The sequence below is a fragment of the Lucilia sericata genome, unplaced genomic scaffold (genome assembly GCF_015586225.1).
Source record: "Lucilia sericata isolate MDLA Ls3-8-SP2 unplaced genomic scaffold, ASM1558622v1 Contig000088F_arrow, whole genome shotgun sequence".
Lineage (NCBI taxonomy): Eukaryota > Metazoa > Arthropoda > Insecta > Diptera > Calliphoridae > Lucilia > Lucilia sericata.
This window is the reverse complement of record NW_023994121.1, coordinates 720,494-747,138: the sequence shown is the minus strand read 5'-3', so window position 1 is coordinate 747,138 and position 26,645 is coordinate 720,494. Positions and strand designations below refer to the sequence as shown.

The 26,645-nt window shown below is 31.5% G+C and overlaps 1 protein-coding gene across 1 annotated transcript in view; it reads left to right on the top strand.

The window, feature by feature from the left end:
• The window catches only part of LOC119599795 (vacuolar protein sorting-associated protein 13D), a 487,269-nt gene that overhangs the window by 8,430 nt on the left and 452,194 nt on the right, over positions 1-26,645 (top strand). The window contains exon 2 of the mRNA XM_037949667.1: positions 4,582-5,395. Within this exon, the coding sequence (XP_037805595.1) occupies positions 4,582-5,395 (814 nt within the window). The remainder of the gene's footprint in view (positions 1-4,581; positions 5,396-26,645) is intronic.

Here is a 26,645-nt window from a genome sequence, read left to right as displayed (position 1 = left end):
AATTATAAAGTCATAAAAATATAACGGTAAATTTTAAATAATTTTTTGTCAACAGAGTTTTTCAATTTTTCGCCTCTTTCATTGCAATTTGATGTCAAACTCATTCATTTTGAGTTTAATGGATTAAAATTTTACAGAAAAATAAAGTAAACAGATCAGCCCATTAGGATTTAGTAAAAAAATAATTAAAAATTAGTTTTTAAGTTAATTTTTATAAGCTTAAATATTGGTGTACTCGCTTGGGTACAATGGGAATACCCATGCCTATTTTTTCATATATCTTAATTATCTATTAGGGATGTTTATGTCCTTTTTGGTAAATATTTTAGAAGGCTTGTAGGTGCTACTGATTATCTTTATAATAAAATCAGTTCACATTTAGATTTTTCCATTCTTTTTCCAAATATTGCCAAGAAATTGATAAATATAGTTAATTACTGGAGGATCTACCAGACAACACTTTTGGTGAATGGGAAGTGTATGACAGTAGTGTCAGTGAATAATACATCCCATATGATGAATTTTAATTAATTTATTTTAGAACAAATATCAATAAAGTGTCGAAAAAGTGCACTGAATACGGTAGTTCACAGATAATTTCAATACATTTCACAATTAATCTAATGGAAAAATTCTTAATACTAATTGATTCGGTTTTTTATGTAGGAAAGTACCAAAATATAAAAAAATAATAAAAATAGCTTTTAAATTTTTTTTATTTATTTGTATTTATACCCATATTGTCCCGCTGTACCCATCCGAGTACAGCCCAAAAATCGCATTTCCAAAATTTAAAAATTTTTTGTTTTAAATTTTATTTTAAATTAACCCATAAAAAGATATATTTTGCAACAAAAAATTTAAATTTATTGATTTTAAGATGGTTGGGATCTAATGGGTTAACTGAAAACTAATACAAAATCGTCAAAAAGTCTCGACTTTCATATCAAAAATTGCGTATAGTCATCAAAATCAAGTAAACTCGTGACTACCATAATATATACCGTGCGAAAAAAAGTTCCCCCCTCAAACGTTTGTGCTGGATCCGCGCCTGCCGTAAAGTTAGTCATATAAAAATAAATTTTTGATTAAAAATTTAACTAAATATTAATTCTCATATACTATGAGAATTATATATCATGATCTTTAGCATTATAAATCTAACAAAAAGTGGACGGAAAAAGGTCATTGCATTTCATTAAGATCACAACAGGCCCGAAATTAGTGCTATAGGTGTATTTATTCGCATTTGGTGTATTAAACATTCTCTTCTTCAAACACTGTATGTTGCCAAATTTCTTGAAAATCGGTTCATGTTTTTTTTATTTAGCCTAGAAATTTCGTGTTATAGCAGTTATTCTAAAAGTGAACATAAAAATGTGCGTATCATCCAATCAATATCATATAGAGTTTTTTATACCCTCCACCACCATCCGTGTGTAACACCAAGAAATATTCATCTGAGACCCAACAAACTATATATATTCTTGATCCTTATAAAATTCTGAGTCGATTTAGCTATGTCCGTCTGTCTGTCTGCCTGTGTAAAACATGTTCACGTTAAAACGAAGCAATAAAAATTCACGAAATTCACCCAAAACATTCCTTATTATCCGGTTAGGTATTGAAAATCAGTAAAATCGGTTCACGACGTAAAAAGTTATGAGTACAAATTTCAGACTACCTCGAAAAAAATTACGTTTTTTCCCATGAATTTTGTCACACATTATTTTTTTGTGCTAGGGATTAAGTATGTTCAAACTCATAACAATTGATCCAATATTTCCCATATCCCCCATACAAAGGTTTATATTCCCGGATATAAGTTTATCGTTAATAATTCCCTCAAATATATCGGTATCACACAAAATTTTGTACATACAAATATAACATGAATAGAAATCATACTACCAACGGTCCACAATTGGTCATAGCTCCCATGTAAGGCCCACTTCCAAAAATTACCTAAACACACATATTTCATTGACAAATAAAGTTTTTTGTGATATAATTCGAGCTGAATATGTTTTGTGTACATACAAATCATTCTACCAAATATCTTTTCGGATCGGTCCATTATTAGTCATAGCACTTCCGGAAATCACTTAAACGCACATATTTAATTGTCAAATAAATGTATCTTGATAAAATTCGACACAAATATGTTTCGTCTATATATCAATCACTCTACGAAATTTTTTCGGATAAGACCATAATTGGTCATAGCTCCCACATAGGGTAAACTTCCGAAAATCATTTAAACGCATATGTTTCATTGATAAATAAAGATATCGGTATAAAATTCAACTTGAATATGTTTTGTATACGTATAAATCATTCTAACAATTTTCCCCGGGTCGGTCCATTATTGGTCATAGCTCCCATATAAGGCTCTCTTCCGAAAATCATTTGAACTCACATATTTCATTGTTAAATAAAGCTATCTTGATAAAATTCGACACAAATATGTTTTGTGTACATACATATGAATCACTCTACGAAATTTTTCTGGAGAGGCCCGTAATTGGTCGTAGCTCTTATATGAAGTCAAGTTATCTAAAAATTAGATAGTTAAATGGGTGTTAATAAAAAGTAACTTGCTGGTGGAGGGTATTTAAGATTCGGCATAGCCGAATATAGCACTCTAACTTGTTAACTGCTGAGGTTAGACCTATTAAATGCCAAATTTTATGTAAATAAGTTTATTAGTTATGTAGTGAGTTTCACATATATTTATTATTATATATTATAGGTTTTGAAGATGTAATGTGTCGTACTGTTCATTCTTCAACAATCATTATAACAGATTTCATGAAAATGGGATCAGTAGTTTTTTGTATTCCTGAATGTAAATTTGGTTTAATAGTTGTTTTACAAAAAGTTGGTGTAAAAAGGGGCGTGGCGTCCGATCCTGATCTTGAGATCAGACCTATCAGTTCAGTAGTTTTCTATAAGTCTCGAATGAAAATTTTGTATAATAATTATAAAGAAAAAAGTGAGCATAAGAAGAATCGTGACCTCAAATCATTATTTTATATAGTCTATTGTTCTACTTTAGAATAGAACTATTAGTGTTCTAAATTTCATGTAAATCGGTTCAGTAGTTTGTCCGTGAAAGCGTAACAAACAGACTTTCTCTTTAGTAGTTTTTGTATATTGTGATTGCAAAATTGGTGTAATAACAGTTTTACAAAAAGTTGGCGCAAAAAGGGGCGTGGCATCCGATCAAGATCTTATATAGCCTATTGTTCCTTTTGGGATTAGACCTATTAGCGGTCCAAATTTCATGTAAATCGGTTCAGTAGTTTTGCCGTGAAAGCGTAACAAACATACACACAAACAAAAAGTCTGTTTTATATATATGTACATATATAGGATTTATTTGTGCCGGATTTCATCGCGATATTAGTGTTTATATGCGAATTTTGGACATTCTAGTCATTTTCTGAAGGGGACTTCGTATGGGAGTTAGGGCAAATGAGGCAAGGTCATAAATGCTTGTATAAAACTTATTTGTGCTGTTTTCCATCGAGATATAGGTATATTTAACATAATTATGATCTCAAAGGCACTTTTCGGGGTGTTCTGTTGTATGGAGGCTAGGTGAAATAATGGACCGATTTTAACCATTTTCAATAGGCTTCATCCTTGGGCAAAAAAAGTGCGTGTACCAAGTTTCATCGAATTATATTGAAAATGGCGACCTGTACCTTGCGCACAAGGTTTACATGGACAGCCAGCCAGACGGACGGGCGGACATAGCTCAGAAAATGATTCTAAGCCGATTGCCTTTAAGGTGGATATAGGACGAATATTTTTATGTGTTACAAACATCAGCACAAACCCAATTTACCCTCCCCACTAATGTGGTGTCGGGTATAATTAAACAAAAAGGAAAACAAGCTAAATGAAAAAAATCTACCGATAAATTTGTCTGTGTGTGGCCCAATCGCCACTCTACTAGATGTTCTGGGTACAACACTTTTGTGGATATAAGTTTTTTTCTTCCATAGGAACGCGTTTCATTGTAGTATCAATAAAAATATACACCAAATTACGTCCTCTCTTGTACGAGATCGAGTAGCTTTAATAAAACAAATTTTCAGTACAGAAATTTGTACATTTACATTGATTTTTTTTAATAAATTTTCATTGCAAACGCCTGAATAATTTACGTATTTGACTTGAAGTTTCAAGTGTGTATTTTTCGGGTGATGTGTTTTATAAAAAACGATTTTCTATACTTTTTTTAAATAACGAAACTTGTTCACTTGTTTTAACGCTTTTACGCAAAATACAAATTTAACAAGTAGGAAAGTATAGTCGGGCATGGCCGACCAGCCAGCCGGACGGACAGACGGATCGACTCAGAAAGTAATTCTGAGTCGATCGGTATACTTTATGGTGGGTATAGGACCAATATTTTTCTGCATTACAAACATCAGCATAAACGTATAATACCCTCCCCACTATAATGGTGTAGGGTATAAAAATTTGTAGGAGAAATGAGATGTAGGGATTTACGAAATTAGGGCCTAAATATTAGATGTAAACTAATAAATTTTAATTTTTACATTTCAGATTGACGGAAGTGTTACTCAAAGCTTAAATGTATGTTTATCAAGATCACAATATGAACAAGTAATAGAAACCATGGGATACGCAACTAATATTATGCTTTTAAAAGAATCAATTATTAAAACAGAAAAAGAAATTGAAGCATCTGAAGAGGCATGTGCAACTGAGCACTCAAAAACTAACGATTTTAAAAAAATTTGCCTACAATTTTCAGTGCCAATCTTCAAACTAGATTTAAAAAATGAGCATAATATTTCTCTTATACATATAACGTTACAAGAATTTATATTTCATAAAAATGATACCACACATCAAAAAGAAGTTCAAGTGTTACTACGATCCGTTGTTATGGAAGACTTAAAATGTACAACAAAATCCAAATATAGAAATATGGTAAATTCGTTAAGAGATAATGATAATAATCATTTATCTAGAGATAAAATCTCTCATTCGTGTCCAGACTTATCAAATTTTAAAGATTTTGAAATTCTCAATAAATGTATGTCTATGCCGAGAAATTTAAACGAAAAAAGAAAAGACAATATTAAAAATAAAAATTTTAATATGAAATGTTTTAAAAAAATCGATCTTGAAATTAATCAGAAGATTAAAACGGAAAACTTAGTAATATATAAATCTATTACAACTTGGAGTATTGATACAAAAAATGAAGAAGAAACTAAAAGTTCCATCGATTTTAACTGTCTAAATTTAATCATATCTATTGAGAAATGGTTTATGGTGTTTGATTTTTTTGGACTTATTACTAATCAAGCAGATAATTCAGACGAGCAAAGAAATCAGAAATCTTCTAACAGTAAGTACATTTAATAGAATTACCCTGTAAGTAAAATTTTAACTTTTGAAATGAAACAGAAAAACGTCGAAACACGTGAATTTAATTTTAAACCGTTGAATTGAATGGCATACTCCGTTTTGAAAAATTAGGTCGAATTAGGGAGATATTGCAACATTAAGTTTGCGCAGTTTTCGAAGGGATTTTTGATACCTCAAGGAAAAATCTCGAAAACTCTTTTGAAATTACTCATTTTATTGTTCATTTGTCGAAACTTTATTCTTAAATTGACAAAATTTCTATACAAATTTACTATTGTAAAAATATGTTTATACCATTTTTTCAAACTTGTTTACAAAAAACTAAAGAACCAAAAAGTCAGTCCCCCTTTATTAGGTTTTCATTCAATCAGGCCATTCCACTGTGGTTTCAAATTAAAATCTATGTGGACAAAATTATTTGAGACTCTTTTTTATGGAATTGATGCCTCTAAATTATCTAAAGGATCTATAATACCTATTTTCGAAGTTACAATGGGGTCTAGATATATAAAACTATATAATTACGTTAGGTCACTATAGGGCCTGTTGTGTGCTCTTTTTCACGGAAAATGTTTGTTGGTAAAAACAAAACCTTATATAGTATTCACTAAATGTATTATCGTCCGATGTTCAGAAACTCAGTTTCCCAGACGCGATTCTGGAATAATCTCACTACCAAGATATTTGGATCTAATTTCGGCGAAAGCCTGACAATGGCAAAGAAAGTGGACCAGAGTTTTACTGTTCTCTCTACATGCTCTACATTCGTCTGAATCTACGCGTCCAATTCTGTATAGGTGTGCCCATAATCCTATATGTTCACTCAGAATACGTACCATCAAACTAACCTCAGATGTGTTCATTTTGAGGATTATTCTCGTCCTGCTCTCTTTAGGGTCGCCCCAAAGGATCTTTGTGGTTCTACCCACGGTTTCATTTGTTGTGAATATATGTTTGATATCTTTTATGGTGAAAAAATATCCAGTAAAATAAAAAAATTCTCTATCTCTAACTGTTACAAAAATGTTACAACTTTTACTCTGTTATTCAAATTTGTCATTGAATGGCAGTATAGTTTTTTAAAAATCGTTCCACAGCTGGACTGGAGCTATCGAATAGGTACCTAAATGACGGAGCATTAAACAATCAAACATGTCCATTTAAACATTCAAACATGTCCTTCACATTTGCAGTCTTTTTTTATGCCGAAAATTCATAAAAACTTTCACTACAGTGATATCTTAATCAAAATTTAATAACTTTTAAGCATAATGATCATGATTACACCTATAAAATTATGATAAAATTCCAAAAAAAAGGACAAAAAAAAAAGTACAAATACTAAAAATAAGTACATTTGCGTACTTAGGGGTTATGCAGTTAAAAGTACAATTACTAAAAAAAGTATGCGTCTACAGTACGTCTGGCAAGCCTAGTTCTTCTACACAGTGCCCGGCACCGAAGTGCCTTCCCGGTAAACAATTTGTTCAGGCATGTCTTATGTCAGAAATTTTCTAAAATAATTCTTATACTTGACCAGAATTTTTAACGAATTTCTAAATTTCCTTTAGACTTTTTACAGAGTAATCGGCAAACTTTTTGTTAGACTTTTCTGCACATTTTCTGAAGTATTAAACGATTAATATCAGACTCGTCTACACACTGTCGAAAGGGAATTTCAGTTATGAGATACTCTGAACTAGAGATGAGCGATCCAGTGATTTCTAAAGAACGTCGTTCTAAGTGAACGTGATTTGTAAATCACTGTTCTTTAAAACAGTGACTGTGATCACGGTTTTCACTTATTAAGCAAAACAATACATATTAATATTTTTTTTCGATTATTTTGGTTAAAACCAAATTTTTTACAATAACAACGTGTTTAATGGGTCTGATACTAAGTATATATGTACATAAATATTACTGAACAAAATAAAATTGGTGACATCAGAGCGAGGTAATATAGTAAACTCTATAAGAAAAAATTTCTAATTGTATATAGTAAACTCTATATGAAAAAATTTCTAATTGTATGCATACTATGTTGTAATACGTATTTGGTTCAATAAAAATTAATTGAATTTTAGAAGGTAAAAATTCCAAAGAACGACATTGCAAGTAAGTAGTCACAGTAGCTACCAGTAAATTATCTGCGTGCTGTGAACATCCGTTTATATGAATTATTTTTAACAATCAGATATTTTTTTCGAAATTAAAAAAATAATTTTTATGGCCCACATATTATTTTTAAAGCATAACAAAATTTCGAACAATATTTCGAATTTTTGAACTTATATTCGAACATAATGTCGTATTGTAATCAGGTAGATTTATTACTATCAAGTTTCAGCAATTTCGGTGTACGGGAACTGTTTTTAACAGCTTTAAAATTTTTTTGAACATAAGTTCGAAATTTCGAAAAATGTTTTTTTTTTATTTTTATCGCCCAGAGATTATTTTAAAAACATAAAACAATTTTCGACCAATACTTCGAACTTTCGAACTTAATTACGAATATTCGAACATAATAATTATTGTATTGTCATCAGAGGTACTCATCACTGTCAAATTTCAGCCATTTCGGTCTGCGGGAACTGGTTTTAACAGATTTTTAAATTTTTCGAACAGAGAATCTATGTTCGAGCTTTAATTTGAATAATTGAATTTAATTTCGAATATTTGAGACATCATTCGCTTAAAAATTAGCTTTTTGTGTACATATTTTCATTTAAAAAACATTTTTGCCAACACTGAAAATAACCTGAAAAAAAATAATTTCAATACTGTGTTGTTTTTATACGGGTATATATGGGAAATTTTCTTTTAATTTAATTTTGGAGTTCAAAAAATTATGAAATTTTTTTAATATCACATCAAATTTTGTGTGGATATTGTCTAACATCTTAGAAGTACAATTATCTTCTTGTGAATAATTTTTAGCAAAAGCCGCCAAAGTTATAGCAGTTTAAAGTTAACAGTTTAAAAAGTTCCCAAAATTAAGTTTTTACCTGAAACTCAAAAATATAAGTGTGGATATAACCCACAACGAAGGACCCAAAATACAAATTAATTTAACCCATATATTTTAAATATTCGTGGATATAGACCTCATTAATAGCAACCTAAAAGAATATAATTTTATAAATTTTAATTAGCGGGAAGAGTGTGCTTCACAAGTTTTTCTTAAAAGTAAAACACTGCGTTTCCTGCACACGAGAAACTTTGATGGAAATATTTTTGTGGTTAGCCAATAACTGCTTGTTTATAATTATCTTCTGCTTCCATTTCTAAATCTAAATGAGTAAATAATATAAAAACTGTTAAAATGAAAATCTTTATAAAGTTTGGAAATAAATTTCATACACATGACCGAACTTTTTTCAATGCATTTAATACAAAATCGTACTTTTTTCTAACGGCTTATCGATTTTGGTATAAGCATCATTGTCAGCTACCGATTAATGTTAGGTGTTACCAATTTTAATTAGCGGTTTAGGTGTGCTTCGTCGAATTATCTTCTAACTCAAGAAACACCGAGTTTTCGGCTAAAGAGAAATTTTGATGAAATTTCTATTGTAATTAGCATATCCCTTCTTATCTACAATTAACTGCTTTTTTTAATTTAAATGAATTATTAATCCAAAAACCGTTAAAATGAAATTATATATTTACATGAATGAACTTTTTTATACTTTTTTAATGCAAAAACCAATTCTTTCCATATAAAGATTGATTACTGATAAAATTCAGAATTTAAAATTTGTTTATAATGCGGAAATTCGCTAAAGTAAAAAATTAAAAATTTTTTATGATTTCAACATGTAAAATTTAAAAGTATTTCAAACACGCGATATTTTGGGTATATTGAAGTTACGCTGTTAGTGTGCTTCGCGAAAAAGCCCTTTTTTCGAAAGTTTCACGTTTGTTTTTCCAATATTTAAGCTTCTCCCGCAGTGATACCTTCTAGAGCACATTTTGGAGATATACATCAAACGACGCGTAATTACAATGTCTACTTTTTCTCATTTCTACATTTTGCATAACCGAAGAGCCGCAAATATTCTATCCAAAAAACTCCAAATTTTGTAAAATTGTATAAATTTGGTTTCAAAACATTGCGACCACGTAATTCTTTACTTATAAATGGCATAACAATTAAATATGAACTATAGTCATTCAACAAGTGTATACAGCTTACATTAGCAAAATTGACTTTCTAAGCTGTAAACCGCCCTCATAATATCAAAAAGTGGTAAAAAAACTACTTGGTTTCAATCACATTTTTGAGAAATTTTAACTTTGAGTGTTTATTTCTTCAACATGGAACTACTCTCGACCACTAAATTTTATGGACGTATTCTTTCAAGTCTTGTAAATAAAAATTCGTCATCACTTAATTTTCAAAATATTAAAGAAAAGAAATATCTATTTGTAATTTCTATAACATAATTTTCCGACCCCATAAAGTATATACATTCTGGATCCTTATAGGTAGCGGAGTTGTTAGTTTTTAGAGAACCCCAGAAATCGGCGAGATCTTCAATAATTCTGTTAGACATTATTTCGAGAAGATCGCAAAAACAGGGTTGTTATAATGAAATAAATATAAATTAAAATAAGAAAACATATTATATCTGTTGCCACACAGAAAAAGCTAAAAATATGTTTCAATTATCAAAATAATTGTATCAACCAAGTTTTGCACCTATCACCAAAATGATGATATCAATTATCAAATTTGTAAAAAAATTAAAAAATACTTTTTTTTCCAAATAACGAATTAATCAGAACAATTAATATCAATAATTGAGACAAAATTTAAAATTGATTAATTCATTAATTGTATAAATTAAATATTTAATAAAAATAAAATCAAATTTTTATTAATTTATTAATCAAATGAATTAGTTTGTTTGGTAGAAAATGTATTAAAAACCAATTAAGTTAATGATTAAAACAATCAAATTATTAACTGATTACTCACAATGTTAAAGGAATGCTTGACCTTTAACAATGCGTAGAGCATTTATAAAAAATATCACTTTATTATCAAATTTGAAAATATAAAGTGTTTTATAAATTATCAGGAAACTTGAATATTATATGCCTAAAATCGTATTGACTATTTAAGAATTATAAACATTGTTAGCATAAGAAATCAGAATAAAATATTTAAAAAAAAACTAAAATAGAAAAGTTGGCCAGAAAATTTTTTTCAATCAATTAAAAAACTAATTGAATCAATTAAAAATTTAATCAAACTTGTAAACTTAGGTTTTAAACAACGAGATAATTAAGACAAATAAAAAATTGCTTAAATTAAAACTAAAGAAAGAGAAAAACATGTTAATTGAAAATAAACTACTGATAATTTTTTCTGTGCATATTTTATTCTGAATAATTTTTTAATCATTCCTATTTATTTCCTAAAAAATGATTATAATTTTAAACAAAACATAATTTGCATTGATTTTTTGTGGTCTGTCGACAGTCGCTTAATTTTAATTCGTCGCTCGGTCTTTTTGTGTGGTTTGTCGACAGCTGTTCCAATTGTAATTAAGCTGTAAGTATGTAGAACCCGGAATAGGTGCGAATACATAAAAGGGGATTTTTTCGTACTTTTTCGATCTTCAAAAGGTACTTTTTGAATTTTCTATAATATTGAACCCAGAAACATGAAATTAAGTATGTAGAGCCCGGATTTGGTGAGAACACATAAAAGGGTACTTTTTCGTTTTACAAAAGGTACTTTTTGAATTTTTTATATTATTGAACCTAGAAACATGAAATTTAGCATGTAGGGCCCGGATTAGGTGAGAACCTATAAAAGGGGACTTTTTGGTACTTCAAAAGGTACTTTTTGAATTTCCTATAACATTGATCCTACAGACATACAATTAAGCATGTAGGGCCCGGAGTAAGTGATGACCTATAAAAGGGGATTTTTTTGGTACTTTTGCGTTCTTCTAAAAGGGTGGCGTGTCATAATGTCCATTGCGACAATTATGGTTACTTACGAATTTTTACTAATTAACGACAAAATTTTGTAGCTAAAAAGTTACTGAATTGCGGTACAGAAATGTCTGAACAAATTGTTATCTGGACAAATAAAAAAATCTGTTAATACTAATATAAATTTCTTCATTACCGCTAAACAATTTTTGCCTTTACTTTTTCGATCTTCAAAAGGTACTTTTTGAATTTTCTATAATATTGAACCCAGAAACATGAAATTAAGTATGTAGAGCCCGGATTTGGTGAGAACACATAAAAGGGGACTTTTTCGTTTTACAAAAGGTACTTTTTGAATTTTTTATAAATAATATAAATTTCTTCATTACCGCTAAACAATTTTTCCGAGTTCGTAACGAATTCGTACCGACACACAGTGATTCGTTTTCACACATTCATTGGACAAAAATAGAAGGACTTATTGTAGGGTTTTGAAATTTGGCTCATTGTTGTAGATTGGTATAGTTAAGAAAAATTCGAAGTTTAGAAAAAATTGGTCCAAGGATTCATATACTTCCCATATATTCCAAAATGGAAAATAGCGTTATTTTCACAAAGTTTGCAACAAAATTTAATCATTTTGTTGCAAACAAAATCAGAATTCATCACAAACATGATGAATTCTGATCAAATAATCAGAATTCATCATGTTGTTTTTTTTTTTTTTTTTTTTTTTGAATTTGGAGCAAGGACTCATATATCCTTTTTACTAAAAACGTGATAAAATCTTTAAAACCTAAAATATTTGTGTGCAATTTTGTTTATGGGTTGGTCCAATATACACAAATGTCCATACCAAAATTAATTGAATTCGACTAAGTAATACAGAAGTTTTCGCAAAAACTGTTTTCTCAATAATATTAATTCTGCTCTTGTATAGTGTACGAATAATATGTAATTGTTCCTACAACTATTCGGACTTTTTTATAATTGCCATTGTATTCGATATTTTTATGAAAAAATATTTCTTTTCAAGTGGTCAGAAACGCCTTTTTTGAAAAAAATCATTTTTCACAAAAACTTTATTTGGGCAAAAATATTGTATAAATCATGCAATCACTTTTTAAATTATTTTGACATTTTGATTTTAATTAACATCAAAAATAAATGGTTGTATTGCAGTTTATTCCCAAGAATGAAAAAAATCATTTATAAATAGAATTTCAATATATTTCATTAAAATACATATGTATAAACACAAATAATGATTTCCAGGATTAAAATCTGTATAAAACTCAGCCTAATTATTTGCAAATAGTCTTTACGCTTTAGTTAAAAATTTTTTTTAAAAATATTTATAACTCTGTTTGCAAAAATAAAGATTTTGCGAAATATAGGAAAAAGTTTAGGCTATAATAAAATCTAAAAATCTGAAAGAAATATTTACAAACTTTTTCAATTTATTTGTGAATTTTAATTTTATTTTTCAACGACATAGAAATTACAAAAAATATATAAGTATAACATCAAACTTTGTAAATTTTAAGTATTTTGTCTGCTCAGAATATTTTGAGTGTAAATTCAATTTTAATTAAAAAGAAATTACAAAAAATATATAATTACAACATTCATATTAAGTATATCATGATGAATCATTGAAATCATAATTTGCTAGAAAAACGCGATATGAAATATTTTTTTTATTTTTCCTAAAAATATGTTCACTAATATGCTGTTACAAAATTTAAGATTTTGCAAAATGTAGGAAAAAGTTGGTTCTGTTCTCTAGTGTTTATAAAACGGTTAACCGAAAAACCGGTTTTTATTGCATATTTCGTTTTTTCGCAAACCGGTTTTTTTAAAACATTGGTTTTCGGACAGTCTTCGTCTACTTTTGTTCCCGATGAATCGTCGCGAGCCTGAGCACTATTTATACTTGATAGTCCTGGACATAAATTTTTTTCTTGATATAGATGCATTATATATTCAAATGTCAATTTATCCCTCCTATGGCAACTTCCACATACCTAACGAATCAATAATATCTTCAGCTCTGTATCAGTTTGTTTTCTTATGATATATTAATGTACTAAAAAGTGTAAATATCTTATTAAGTAATTCATAATATTTCGCAAAATTATATTTTTGAACTAAATATTATAATATTTTAAAGATTTCCAAACTTTTCGGTTAACCGGTTTTTAATACTCGGTTAATATATATATATATATATATATATATATATATATATAGAATTATCCAAATTTTAAAGTTTATGTTGTAAGTCTTAAGAAATCGGAGTTAAATTTCGGGTTTTTAAGAACGTACTGTGTTCAAAATAACCAAATCCATGCATATAACATTAATTTCGAAATAACAACTCTTTTCAAAAGTTAAAAATTCTATTTCCAATGCATCATTTGGAGGGTTCAATGACCACCAGATCCAAAATCCAGGGTCTAAAGTGGAAAAAATCGTAGAAATGAGAAAAAAAACTATTCTACTAATTAATTTCGGAGCCAATTGGCCCAAATTTCAAATTTTCGGAACTAAAAGTAGATTTTTTCCAAGTTATTGTGTAAAAAATATTTTATTAAAAAGTAATTACATTAATAAAAGTAAAATTTTCATAAATTTTGATAATATCATTAAACCAAATATATACTGAAATGATCTGTATACTTACTTTTGTGACGTAAATTTTGCACCTTTTTAACTTCAGCTTAAATGAGAACTCAAAGAACCAAAAATGAAGAAAGAAAGTAGTGAATAATCATTATCATAATTGTTTTTAATAAATAAATGTGTTACGTTTTTGTTTTTTGAAAAAATAATGTTGTTTTTTAAATAAAACCAATCGTCAGTATTTCTCTATACTTATTTTTGTGATTAACTGTATATTGGCTAATTTCATAAAATTTCGAAACATAAATTGGGATTTTGAACATGACTCTCCGATTTCGACGAAATTCGGTACATACATTATTCACATGCAATTTATTTCTCAATTAGATACGGTTTAGATTTTTTCAAGGTTCAAAGTTCATATTTTTAAAATTTATTCAACAAGCATTAAATTGGACATTTCGAAAATCTGACAAATAGTTTAGAAAATATACGATGTTAATTTTAATGCTATTTGAAAAAAAATCTTAAAAAATGTGAACATTGAACGTCAATAAAATCTAAACCGTAATGAATTTGAAAATTTTGGAGAACTTTAAACTTCGTATTTATACATAGAATGTGTGAAGCAAGTTTCATCAAAATCGGAAAGTAAATAATCCACATCATTTCCATACAAATTTCAAAATTTATAAGATTTTGCTAATAAACAATTTATTTTTTTTTGGAATTTTTCAGACTTTTATTGAGTACATTAAGAAATTGACTAAAGCACAGTTTTCGATATCATTATCCTTATGTTAAAAATATAATGTTTTAAAGCTAAAAGAGGCGTTCATTAGTGTCTAAAACGATTAAAATCTGACAAATAGTTTAGAAAATATACGATGTTAAATTTAATGCTTTATATTTGAAAAAATCTTAAAAAATGTGAACATTGAACCTCAATAAAATCTAAACCGTAATGAATTTGAAAATTTTGGTAAAAATCGTTTTCCCCTTCAGAGCCCTGGTGCCACCAGTTAACGTGGTCCTATCGCGCTAAATTTTTTTTCAGAATGCATTTCTATACCTCTAAGTATAAGTTCTGTCAAATTACAGAATTTTATATTTGGGACTCAAATTTAAAAGAATTTCGTTGAAAAGTGATGTTAAAATGTATAGAACTAAATGAATTTAGAAAAATTTATGTTAAGGAATTCATTCATTTTTTAAAAAATAATTTTAATTTTTTTTTTTTCAAATTATTTAATTTTTTTTTTTTTTTTTTTTTTCAAAAAACCCCAATTTTCTTTCTTTTTTTGCTCAAACGAAAGCCAATAGTACTAACATTGCACGGTGGTCAATTCCTGCCAAAAATGTTTTCTTTCAATTATTTAATTCTGATAAATTTTTGGTCGTAGATTATAGCTAACACTTCAAATCGTACAATTTAAATCATATTTTGATTATTGCTTAATCTTGTGACTGTTTATACATATGCAAAGTTGATAATAGTTTGCCTGTCGATTTAAGATGTTTAAATTAGATTTTAGACACCTTTACATAAATGAAGGCTATGATTTTTCCTTAAAGTTTTTCTTTGTAAATTAGCACGTGTTTTACAGTATTCTTAGTAAGTAATCATTCCATGTGGTTATTGCGATTTTGTGCGGTTTAATTTTTTGGATAAATTAAGTGATTTTAAAAACTAAAAACTATACAAATCCAAATATCCGTACGAAAGGAAAAGGGGCTATAAGAGGGTGAACATTGTGTCTACTACTGTTATTTATCAGGAAAAGGTATTATAAATTTCATCTGCAACTTCCTGCAACTCTAGTAACTAAAGCATTTTTAATGACTTTGTCTATTACAAACGCTGAACTCTCCATATATTTCAACTTCATAAAAATAGAGAACGGGACGACATATTATCAATAGTACAAAATCAAATGGAGGAGGGAAGGGTCAATTATGGACTGAACTAAATAAAATTTGACAGAAGGATTTTACCGCCTATAAAACTTGTTTATGTTGATATTTATGTTTATGCTGATATTTATCACTCAGTTAAATCCTTTTTCTTAAGGATCCTTATATAAGGGATAGGGTCAATTATAGACCAATTGTCATATATTTTGATATACAAATTTATGTTCATATAAAACATGTTTGTGTCGAATTCCATTGCTAGACAGATATTTTAAAGCCAGTAATGAGTGCTAAAGTAATTTAACACATATGGGAGGTAGGGTCAATTATGGACCAATTCTCATAAAATTTTACAGTGAAATTTAGGTTCCTATAAAACTTGTTTGTGTCGGATTTCATTGCCATACAGATATTTTTAAGCCAGTAATGAGCGTTAAAGTAATTATCTGAAGGGGGCCTTATGTGGTAGGTAGTGTCAATTATGAACCAATTGCCAGAAAATTTGCTCGAGAGGTATAGGTTCCTATAAAAATATTTTGTGTCAAATGTCGTTGCTTTTAGTATTTTTAACCCAATTATCAGCATTTAAGAATCTGATACGGGGACTAGGATCAAATATGTCCGCCATACTATAGCGTAAAATTTATGGGTGCATAAAACTGACTTGTGCTAAATTTCATGGAAATTGCTTCATGGAGGCTTGCGAAATTTTCAACCGATACAGCCCTTATTCAGTACCAAACCAACCTTACCTATAAGAAACATTTGTGGAAAATTTCAGCTTTTTATTTAAAGAAATAAAGAAGTTATAGATTTCTGGTCGGAATTTACCACCGTGCATTGGTGCAAATTTCGTCAAAATCGATTTTTTGAGTTGGGTCACTTGATATGAAATTGCAATGTGAGAAGGTTGTTTACGGAATTGCAAAGTGTGTAGGGTTGTTGTAAGAAGTTGTGAGTTGGTTGTACGAAAGAACAAAATGTTTAGATATTTTTGCAAGTTCTACAAACGGGTCACAACGTAAAAATGCTTGTCGCACAAAAAAAAATATGAACAATTTTTTTCTTAACAATCGTTTGCTAAAATTTAATTTCGATTTTTATAAATATTTTTATTTGGTTTTATAACGAATTTGTTTGATTTTCACACAGAAGGAAAATATTTTCTAGAAACACTTTATTGAGATAAATTTAATTTTCAGTTGTTTACGGAATTGCAAAGTGTGTAGGGTTGTTGTAAGAAGTTGTGAGTTGGTTGTACGAAAGATCAAAATGTTTAGATATTTTTGCAAGTTCTACAAACGGGTCGAAACGTAAAAATGCTTGTCGCACAGAAAAAAATATGCACAATTTTTTTCTTAACAATCGTTTGCAAAAATTTAATTTCGATTTTTATAAATATTTTTATTTGGTTTTATAACGAATTTGTTTGATTTTCACACAGAAGGAAAATATTTTCTAAGAAACACTTTATTGAGATAAATTTAATTTTCAGTAAATATTTTTACTAATTCAATAAATGTTTTTGTTTGAGTTTTATTTATATGTCAGCATATGGAATACCACAATAAAACAAGTTTTGGAATGTAATAAAATGAATTGAAATAATTCTTACTTGATTTGTAACATTTAATGTATAAGTGTTTCAGTTTTCACAGTACAAAATAATAGTTTCTAGAATGTGAGATAAAATTGTTGGAATTATATAAGTACTTTTTTCTACAAATTTCAATTTTATAGAATTAGTAAAATTTTTGTTAAAATTCAATATGAATTTTTTAACAAAATTTTTATAGATTCAATAAGAAATTTTTTGTATTATTATTGCCAAAATACAATAAATAATTTATCTGTTTCAAATAAAATATTTGCTTGAATTTCAGTACAAATACAAATAACTTGCGTGATTGTTTTAGTAAAATAATTGTTTGGAAATGTTTATTAATGTTTTTCGTAAATAGTATATTATTGATTTAACTTGATTTCACGAATTTCGTGATAGGTCCTATTTTAGTCAAAAATAAAAGGCTTTATGAATTTTTTGTTTGATTTTGAATTTCATTTTTTTCTGTGCACCTTCACTCAACAATTATTTTTATACCCTTCACCTTCGTGAGAAGGGTATATATAAGTTTGTCATTCCGTTTGTAATTTCTATAATATAATTTTCCGACCCCATAAAGTATATATATTCTGATCCTTATTAATAGCGGAGTTGATTAAGCTATGTCCGACTGTCTATCTTTCTGTCTGTCCGTCTGTATGTTTGTTGAAATCAGTTTTTAGAGGATCCCAGATATCGACGATATCCGAATCTTCAATAATTCTGTTAGACATGCTTTCGAGAATATCGCTATTTAAAACCAGCAAAATCGGTCCACAAATACCGGAGATATGAGCAACAACAAAATATATGGTAGGTAGGTTGATAGGAGGATGTAAACTGCATCAAATCCGAAGAAATACACCTAGGCCACCATCGGGCCTGTTGTGCGCCCCTTATCATAAAAACAAAACTGAATGAATTATTTTTCAGTGTTCGGAAACTCAGTTTCCTGAACGTAATTCCTAAGAATCTTCCAATCAGTGTTAGTCAGGAATGTTATTTCCGGAATAACATCTCTTCCAAGATACTTGGATCTAACTTCGACGAATGCCTGGCAGTGGCAAAGAAAGTGCTCCAGAGTTTCACTGTCCTCTCCACATACTCTACATTCGTCTGAATCCGCACGTCCAAATTTGCATAGATGTGCTCGTAATCCTGTGTGTCCACTCGGAATACGTACCATCATACTAACTTCAGACTTGCTCATTTTGAGGAGATTTTTCGTCTTGCTCTCATCAGGGTCACCCCATAGGATCTTCGTGGTTCTACCTACTGTTTCATTATTCCAAGAGGCCTTATGGGATTCTCTCATCCATATTTTTATTTCAGCTTTTGTTGCGTCGAATGGTTTTGCGTTTGTCAGGTTAACTGCCTCGAGCTACTTTCCCTTTAAAGCTATTACATTCGCCCTTTCGCCGCCTCATATCTTAAATATGTTTCAATGGGTGGAATATCTAACAACGTTTCCAGAGCCTTGGTTGAAGTAGTACACATGGCACCACTTATACCCAAGCCATATACCAGTAGTAGTTTGATATTGCACTTTTTGTCTAAAGCGGTCCACCAGATTATTGAAGCATAAGTTAAAATAGGTCTAATTACACTTTTATAAAGCCAATTTGTCATAGTAGGACTAAGACCCCATTTCATGCCTATAGTTCTCCTACATATCGCCCAGCACCGATGTGCCTTGTTGATCATATCCTCTACGTGGTGTCTCCATTTAAATTTCCGGTCGAGAATTACACCTAAGTACTTAACTTTGTCTGTCACTGGTATCTTCTTGCCCAGGAAGCAAGGTTCAGTATACGTAGAAATTTTTGTCTTTTTTGTGAAAAGACATATTTCCGTTTTTGCCGGGTTAACATTGAGGCCTCTCGGTTAAGCCGAGCTCAAGGCCATTCAGAGCCTCCTCAGCTATTCTAAACAAGTAATTTGGATCCTTTTCCTTTAAAAGTATTACGACATCGTCTGTATAGCAAACTGGTCGAAGTCCTTTCTCGGTTAGTGTCCTTAGGAGGCTATTAATCGTGGTAATCCAGAGTAAAGGTGACAAAATGCCCCCTGTGGTATACCGCGAAATACCTTTTTCCTGATAGTTATACCGTACATCTCGCAGCTTATCCATCTGTTCCTTAGCATGTCGTTGATCCAGTTACGGAGCACCCGGTCATCATAAAACTGGTCTAGGGATTGAATAAGAGTATCAGTGTGCACGTTATTGTAGGCGCCCTTCGATGTCAATGCATACCGCCAGTGTATATAGTTTGCTATCAAAGGATGCACCTATGTAGTGGACAAATTCGTTTAAAGCGGTTTCCACCGATCGTCCCTTTACGTAAGCATGCTGCTTAAATTTTAGGTCTTTATCGGGTATACTGCTTTTAACCATACTATCGACTATCCGTTCCAAGGTTTTAAGTAGGAAGGGCCTAAGACTTATCGGTCGATAAGACTTAGATATCGCATAGCTAGTTTCCCTAGTTTAGGTATAAATATTACCCTTGCATCTGCCATTTAATGGGGGTATATGTGAATTTCCAGCATTCATTGAATATCTGAGACAGATGTACGGAAACCAGTAACGCCTCCATCTGTAAGAGTACCGGGAAAATTCCATCCGGCCCTGCAGCTTTATAGGGGCGAAGTTCTTGTTGCCCCTTTAACCATATCAGATGTAATTACAATTTCCGTGTTAGCCTCCCCTTCCTCCAATATCGGTTTATCTATGTTATTTGATATACCTTGTGGGAAATGAGAGTCCATTAGGAGTTTCATTGTCTCCTTCCATCTCGATACGTCATCTACGCTGTCTACTCCTGTTTCCAGGAGTCTTGTTTGGCTTTACGAACAATTTTCTTATATTCACCAAGTTTACTACGATACTCATCCCAGTATACTGCGGTCTTTTTACGCCGTGCCCAGTTTAATAGTTTGCGAAGAGTCTTCCCAAGGTTCCGGTTCTACTTTGGCGTCTAGGTCCTCTTTCTTTCGACATTGAAAAGTGTCCTGACATAAACTGTTCTTTAGTAAGGAACCGAACATTGTCCAATTAGTAGTAGTATTTTGAATCTTATGTAACGATGGTCAGAAAAGGAGTGCTTGTCAAAAACTCTTGAATCCTGAATTTCGTTTATAAGCTCTTCTGAACATATAGTTATATCTAATACTTCTTCTCTGATTCTATTGACGAAGATAGCTTTATTACCTAAGTTCGATGTGATCATGTATTTAGTATTAAGAGAATCCACGAGGGCTTGTCCTCTGCGATTGGTGTTTGTACTACCCCAAGCTACATGGTGGGAGTTGGCATCACAACCTATTACAATTTTCTTATTTTTTCTTTGTGCCTCTTCAACCAGTTTCATCAGCTCCGACGTTGGTGGTAGTGTCGGAGAATCGAAAGGCAGATAAACAGATGCAAGGTGCTTCAGCTCCGTTTAATCCGATGTGGATAATCCTGTTAAGAGGAGAAAACACAAGTTCTTGTCACATACGATACATGTTCTCGAGACCCTGTATCAGCGTAGAAAAGTTGGAAATTTACGTGATTTAATCTAGAAACCTTGTTGCGAATCGTCCAAAGTTCCTGGATTAAAGCTATATGTAGCTAACCTGTGTTAATTTTAGCCATCAGAGCATTGGTAGTCGTCTCGCTCCGAAGGAGGTTTATTTGGATAAACTCAGTCATTGTCATCCATTTGAACTGTCTTCCAGCGAGCTAGTGATCACCTCCCAGCTCGTTGGATTTGACTCCTCCGGGTAACCTAAAGTGGCTATTGTGCAGTGGGTACCATTGATGGCACTGCGGTGTCCTTATCAGGCATAGGAAGAGCAGTCTTTTTAATCGACACTTTCCCAATTTTTGGACAGCACTGCTGTTCTGTCTTCTGGCGAGTGAGTGATTCCCTCCTCGCTTTTAGGATTTGACTCCTCAAAATTACCAGTACTTGCTAATGATGCTTTGGGTACCGTCTTAGGTGTTTTAGTGTCCTTATCGGGGCCGGTTTTGACATCCCTTTCAATCGGCGCCTCCCCAATTTTGGAAAGGGCAGCTGCACCTTCTTTTGGCGAGTTAGTGGTAGCATCCTCGCTTTTTGGACTTGCCTCCTTAACGTTATCAGTAGTTGCTACTGATGCTGTGATGCTTAGGTATTTAAGTGTCCTTTTCGAGGCTTGTTGTAACAGCCCTTCCAATCGGCACCTTCCCAATTTTGAATATGACAGCTTTAGAGGCGAAGTAAGCCCTACCTTTATTCTTGGCAAGACTAGCCATAGATTTTTGGTCGATACATATTACAAATAAAGTTCCCTCAGGTTTTTCTTTCCTGTAAAAGATGTTCCATTTTTCCACGGCCAGCTCAGCATATTGACCACCAAGAATTTCCAGTATACGTTCATTAGCCAGTTTACTGCCCCATCCTTTTATGTAGACAGTGGACTTTAAGAGCACCGGAAGCTCGCTCTTCTTTGCCAGTCCCAGCTTAGCGCCGTCCCAGGGATGAGGGATACTTTCCACAAAGTAATTTAGGGTGTTAACACATTGGTGAGATGCCAACCTCATCATTATCACGCCCATGCTGAACTCGCAGCTCACGCTCTCTATTAGTTGTTTGCCCTTTGAAGCGATTGCATGGTCCTCTATCTTATTGTTCACCAGATCTTCTACCTTACTCTGTTGGTCTATTGGAATTTTGCCTGTCGGATTACCTGCATCGTAAACTGCATAGCAGAGATCGTCCCGGTGTCTTCTTCTGGCAACTTTGGCGTAAAATGGCGGCTCTTTTCCTTTTCCACTCTCTAACCTCTCTTTCCTCGCTTTTCGGGGTTTCTTTTGAGATACCCGTACCTTCGAGGTTGATTTCGCCGACGTGGTCGTCTTCGGAATATCTATCTTGGCGTTGTCACCCTTACTCTCAGGATTCTGACTTGAGGTTCCTTTGAGTGAAGTATGGCTTTGCTTCGACTGCGTATTAGAAGACGGGGAGCTCTTTTTCTTCTTAGGTTTATTCTCAGATATTGTTTGTGAGTCCGATTTTTCCTTTGGAGTGTCGTTCGATTGACTAACTATGATTTCCTGAAGCATGTTTTTCAACTTCCTCCTCTGTGCTCCAGATAATATTTTCATAGTAATAGGTAGTTTAGCTATGCTATCACTAACCTGTATCATCATTTGCTCTACTTCATCCTTTTTGGGATTTGCTATAATGGTGTTGTTATTATCATCTGAGGATTCAAAGTCGGAACCCTTACCTATATTGAAAGGCTGAGGTAGCTTAGAGCTCTCTCCGAGTACATCCTTCTCTTTCACCCCTATGTTTATGCCAATGGCATGCTGTACACTTGACGCATTGTCCGCCACGGAGCCCAAGGTACCCACCTCCGTAGTGGTATTTTGCTCACAATTGCAGGATGACGACGATACGTGAATCGCGAGTGGATCAACACTTGCCGCCGGTACTGGATTATTTAGGCCCTGCATCGTAACTTTTATCTTTTTATTTTCCATGTTGTTTTTTTTCCAGTTTTTTGGTCCGCGGGGAATATAATATTCCTAGGTGGTGGACATTCTGCCCTCCCTCAGCTTGAGTCAAACTAAAACTGGGGGAGGACTGATGGTCCATCATCACCCCCTATCCGCCACCCGGGGACGCGCTCGGTAGTAAAAACGGGAAAACTCCCCCGAGAAAAAACATATAATCATACAGTAATTTTTTTATCTATCTATCTATCTATCTATCTATCTATCTATCTATCTATCTATCTATCTATCTATCTATCTATCTATCTATCTATCTATCTATCTATCTATCTATCTATCTATGTATCTATCTATCCTTTATTTAAAAATTTCAAGTGGCCGAGGTGCCACGCCCACATACAAAATAAGTATTAAAAGTCCTATATCGCAGAAACTGCAACAGCTGAAGTCCTCAAATTTTGGATGGACATCTATATGAACATATGGGAACAAAGTGGGCGTGTCACCTCCCATATAAAGGAAATCCTAAATTAGTATATCTGAGAAAATATAACAGCTAGAGTTTTAAAATTTTTTTCGGAGCCACTTTATTATCATCATGAATATTTAGGACAAAAAATTAAAGGACTAGCAATATGAATTAAATACAAAAATTCTGGAAAAGTATTAAAGCTAGAATCTTAAAATTTTGCAGGAAGAACTTTAACATCCATGTGAACATATGGGGAACACGGGCGGACTTGGCACCTCCCATAAGAATTGAATGCAAAAATTTGTATATCTGAGAAACTCTTGGAGCTTAAATCCTTAATTTTTGCACGACTAACTTTTGCATCCATGTGAATATTTGGGTAATAAATTGGCGGACTAGCAATAGGGGGATGACACCTCCCATATGTATTAAACAGAACATTTCGTTTATGGAACCTCTCACATGAATTGTATATCTGAAAAACTTTAGAGCTAAAATCCTCAAATTTTGCATGAACAACTTAGGCATAAATCTGAATATTTGGGTAATAAATTGGCGGACTAGCAATAGGGGACGTGGCACCTCCCATATGAATTAAACACAACAATTCGTTTATCTTAGAGCTATAATCTTCAAAGGACTTTAACATCCATGTGAACAGTTGGGACAAAATGGCGGACTTTCATTGGGCTGGCATGGAACCTCTCATATATCAGAGAAACTATTAAAGCTAAAATCCTAAAATTTTGCACGAACATTTACAACATCCATGTGAACATTTGGGTAATAAATTGGCGGACTAGCAATAGGGCGCCTGTTACCTCCCGTATGAATTAAATAGAAAAATTCGCATGTCTGGGTTGTTATTATAGTTAGAATATTCAACTTTTGGACGGAGAACTTTGACAACCATGTGAATATTTCGGTTATAAATTGGCGGACTTGCATTAGGGGTGGGGTACCTCTCATATGAATTAAATATAGAAATTCGTATATATGGGAAACTATTAGAGCTAGAATCCTCAAATTTTGTACGAAGAAAAATGAGGGCATGGCATCTTCTATATGAATTAAATACAAAAATTCGTACACTCCCGCTCACTTAAATAGGTTCACTATTTAGTTTACATTCAAATTATTTTTTTTGCAAAAAATAATGGACTAATTGGTTATATTAAAATTTTAATTAATAGCATAATGTCTTACGTATCACTAGATAGACAAACATTAGTGCAATACTTAATAACCGATTTTTAAATTTTTTTTTTTTTCTAAAACACTACGTTTTTGAACAGTATTTTTTTGGCTTATTTGAATAGGTTCATCACCTTTTATTTACAAAAACAACAACAAAATGCATTTTTCAATAAACTTCTTTATTTTTATAAATATTTTTACAAGGTTTTAGAAAAGATTGAGTAAGAAACATAACCGCCGTTACTTGAGATAACTTCGAAAATTCGAGGTGATAAAGAGTTATTAAGATTCTTAAGTAATGACAAGGAAATTTCGGTCCAAGCCTTTTTAGTTCCTTCAATTTAGGCTTCTTTTGTGTTATACTGTCTACCCGACCTATACACTTTACGAGAAAGAATATCCGAAACATTTTCAATAATAAATAGGTGAGAATTTTTAGGAGGCTATTCCTGGCGGTATGGATCGGGGCATTATATTTTTGAAATATCCACGACAAGGACTCAAAGATATCCGAAAATGTGAAAAAAGCTGTTTCCAGTATGGCGTTACAATTATTACAATTCCTACTAGATGAATGAAATTGAAGCTCACATGTTTCATAATACGAAATTGCCCCCCAATACATCCAACATCCTCAACAGCTATGCAGTCAACTCAGGTAGAGCTCTTAATTTTAAAAACCATTAAAAATAATTATTATATCGATCTGGACCTTCTAAATTAAACCTTTTTCTTCCGAAAAAACAAGATGTTGATATTGCTTTTTATAACCATGTGTTCATGTGCAAACTGAAGAGGGTTTTTCATTACGAGTGGCAATTGGAAAGGATTTTATTAATTTTTTTAATATTGTTAAAGCCTTGGCCCTTCTTACATACGTTTTACTGCAGCTAGGCTTGTTGTAACACCCACTTTTTATTAAATTTTTGCTGCAGAATCACTTGATTTGGAGCCAGATTTTATGAAATCTCTTCTGTCTTCTTTTGTTATGACTCCATATGTACGTTTATTAATGTTTTCTTAATATTTAGACTGTTTTCTTATAAAATTGCGAATAAGATTCTGAATTTGCCCAATTTTTTTTTTTGCCAAATTCCTGTGATTTTGGACAGTTTCCAAAAACGCTAAAATTTTGCCATTTTTTCTTCAGTCAATGGCTTACCGCTGCCTATTTTTTTTAAATATATGTCTATATTCACAGACACCAGAATATGAATAGATTTTTTCCACTGCCAGCAGTAAACTGATTTTATTCGGAATGAACCTAATTAAGTGAACCAAAAAAATATAGGTAAAAAACATAGTATGTTACAAAAAAAAAAAAAATACTAAAAATCAGCTATTAGGTATTTCGCTAATTTTTGTCTTACTAGTGATACCAAAGACATCATGTTATTATCTAAAATTATAAAATGACTAATTAGTCCTTTCCTTTTTGCAAATAATTAATTTTAATGTGAACAAAACAGTGAACCTATTTAAGTGAGCGGGAGTGTATATTTGGGAAACAATTAGATTATTCAAGTTTTTCATATGTGACATTAAAAACCAAATTGATGTTTGGAAAAAACTGGCGAACTTGCAATAGTTGGCGAGGTATATCCCTTATGAAGTAAATATAAAAATGTATGGGGAACCATTACAGATAGAATCTTTAAAAATCGTAAAGTGGGTCTTTTATTTATATTTTTTTAGGGTAGCAAAGCACACTGGGCATAGATAGTCTATATATATAAAACTCAATGTATGTTTGTTTATTTGTTTGTTTGTTTGTACCTTATAGGAGGATAAACCCCGGAAGCGATCTTCTTGAAATTTTCAGTGTATGTTCCCCTATATCTGGAAGGAACTATATTGAAATTGCATGAGGGAGGGTGTCACGAACACTTCTTCAAAAGTCGAATATCTCGGAACAAGGTACAACTAGAGTCCTCAAATTTTTTATGGATAATTTTGACATACATATGATTATTTAGTGAAAA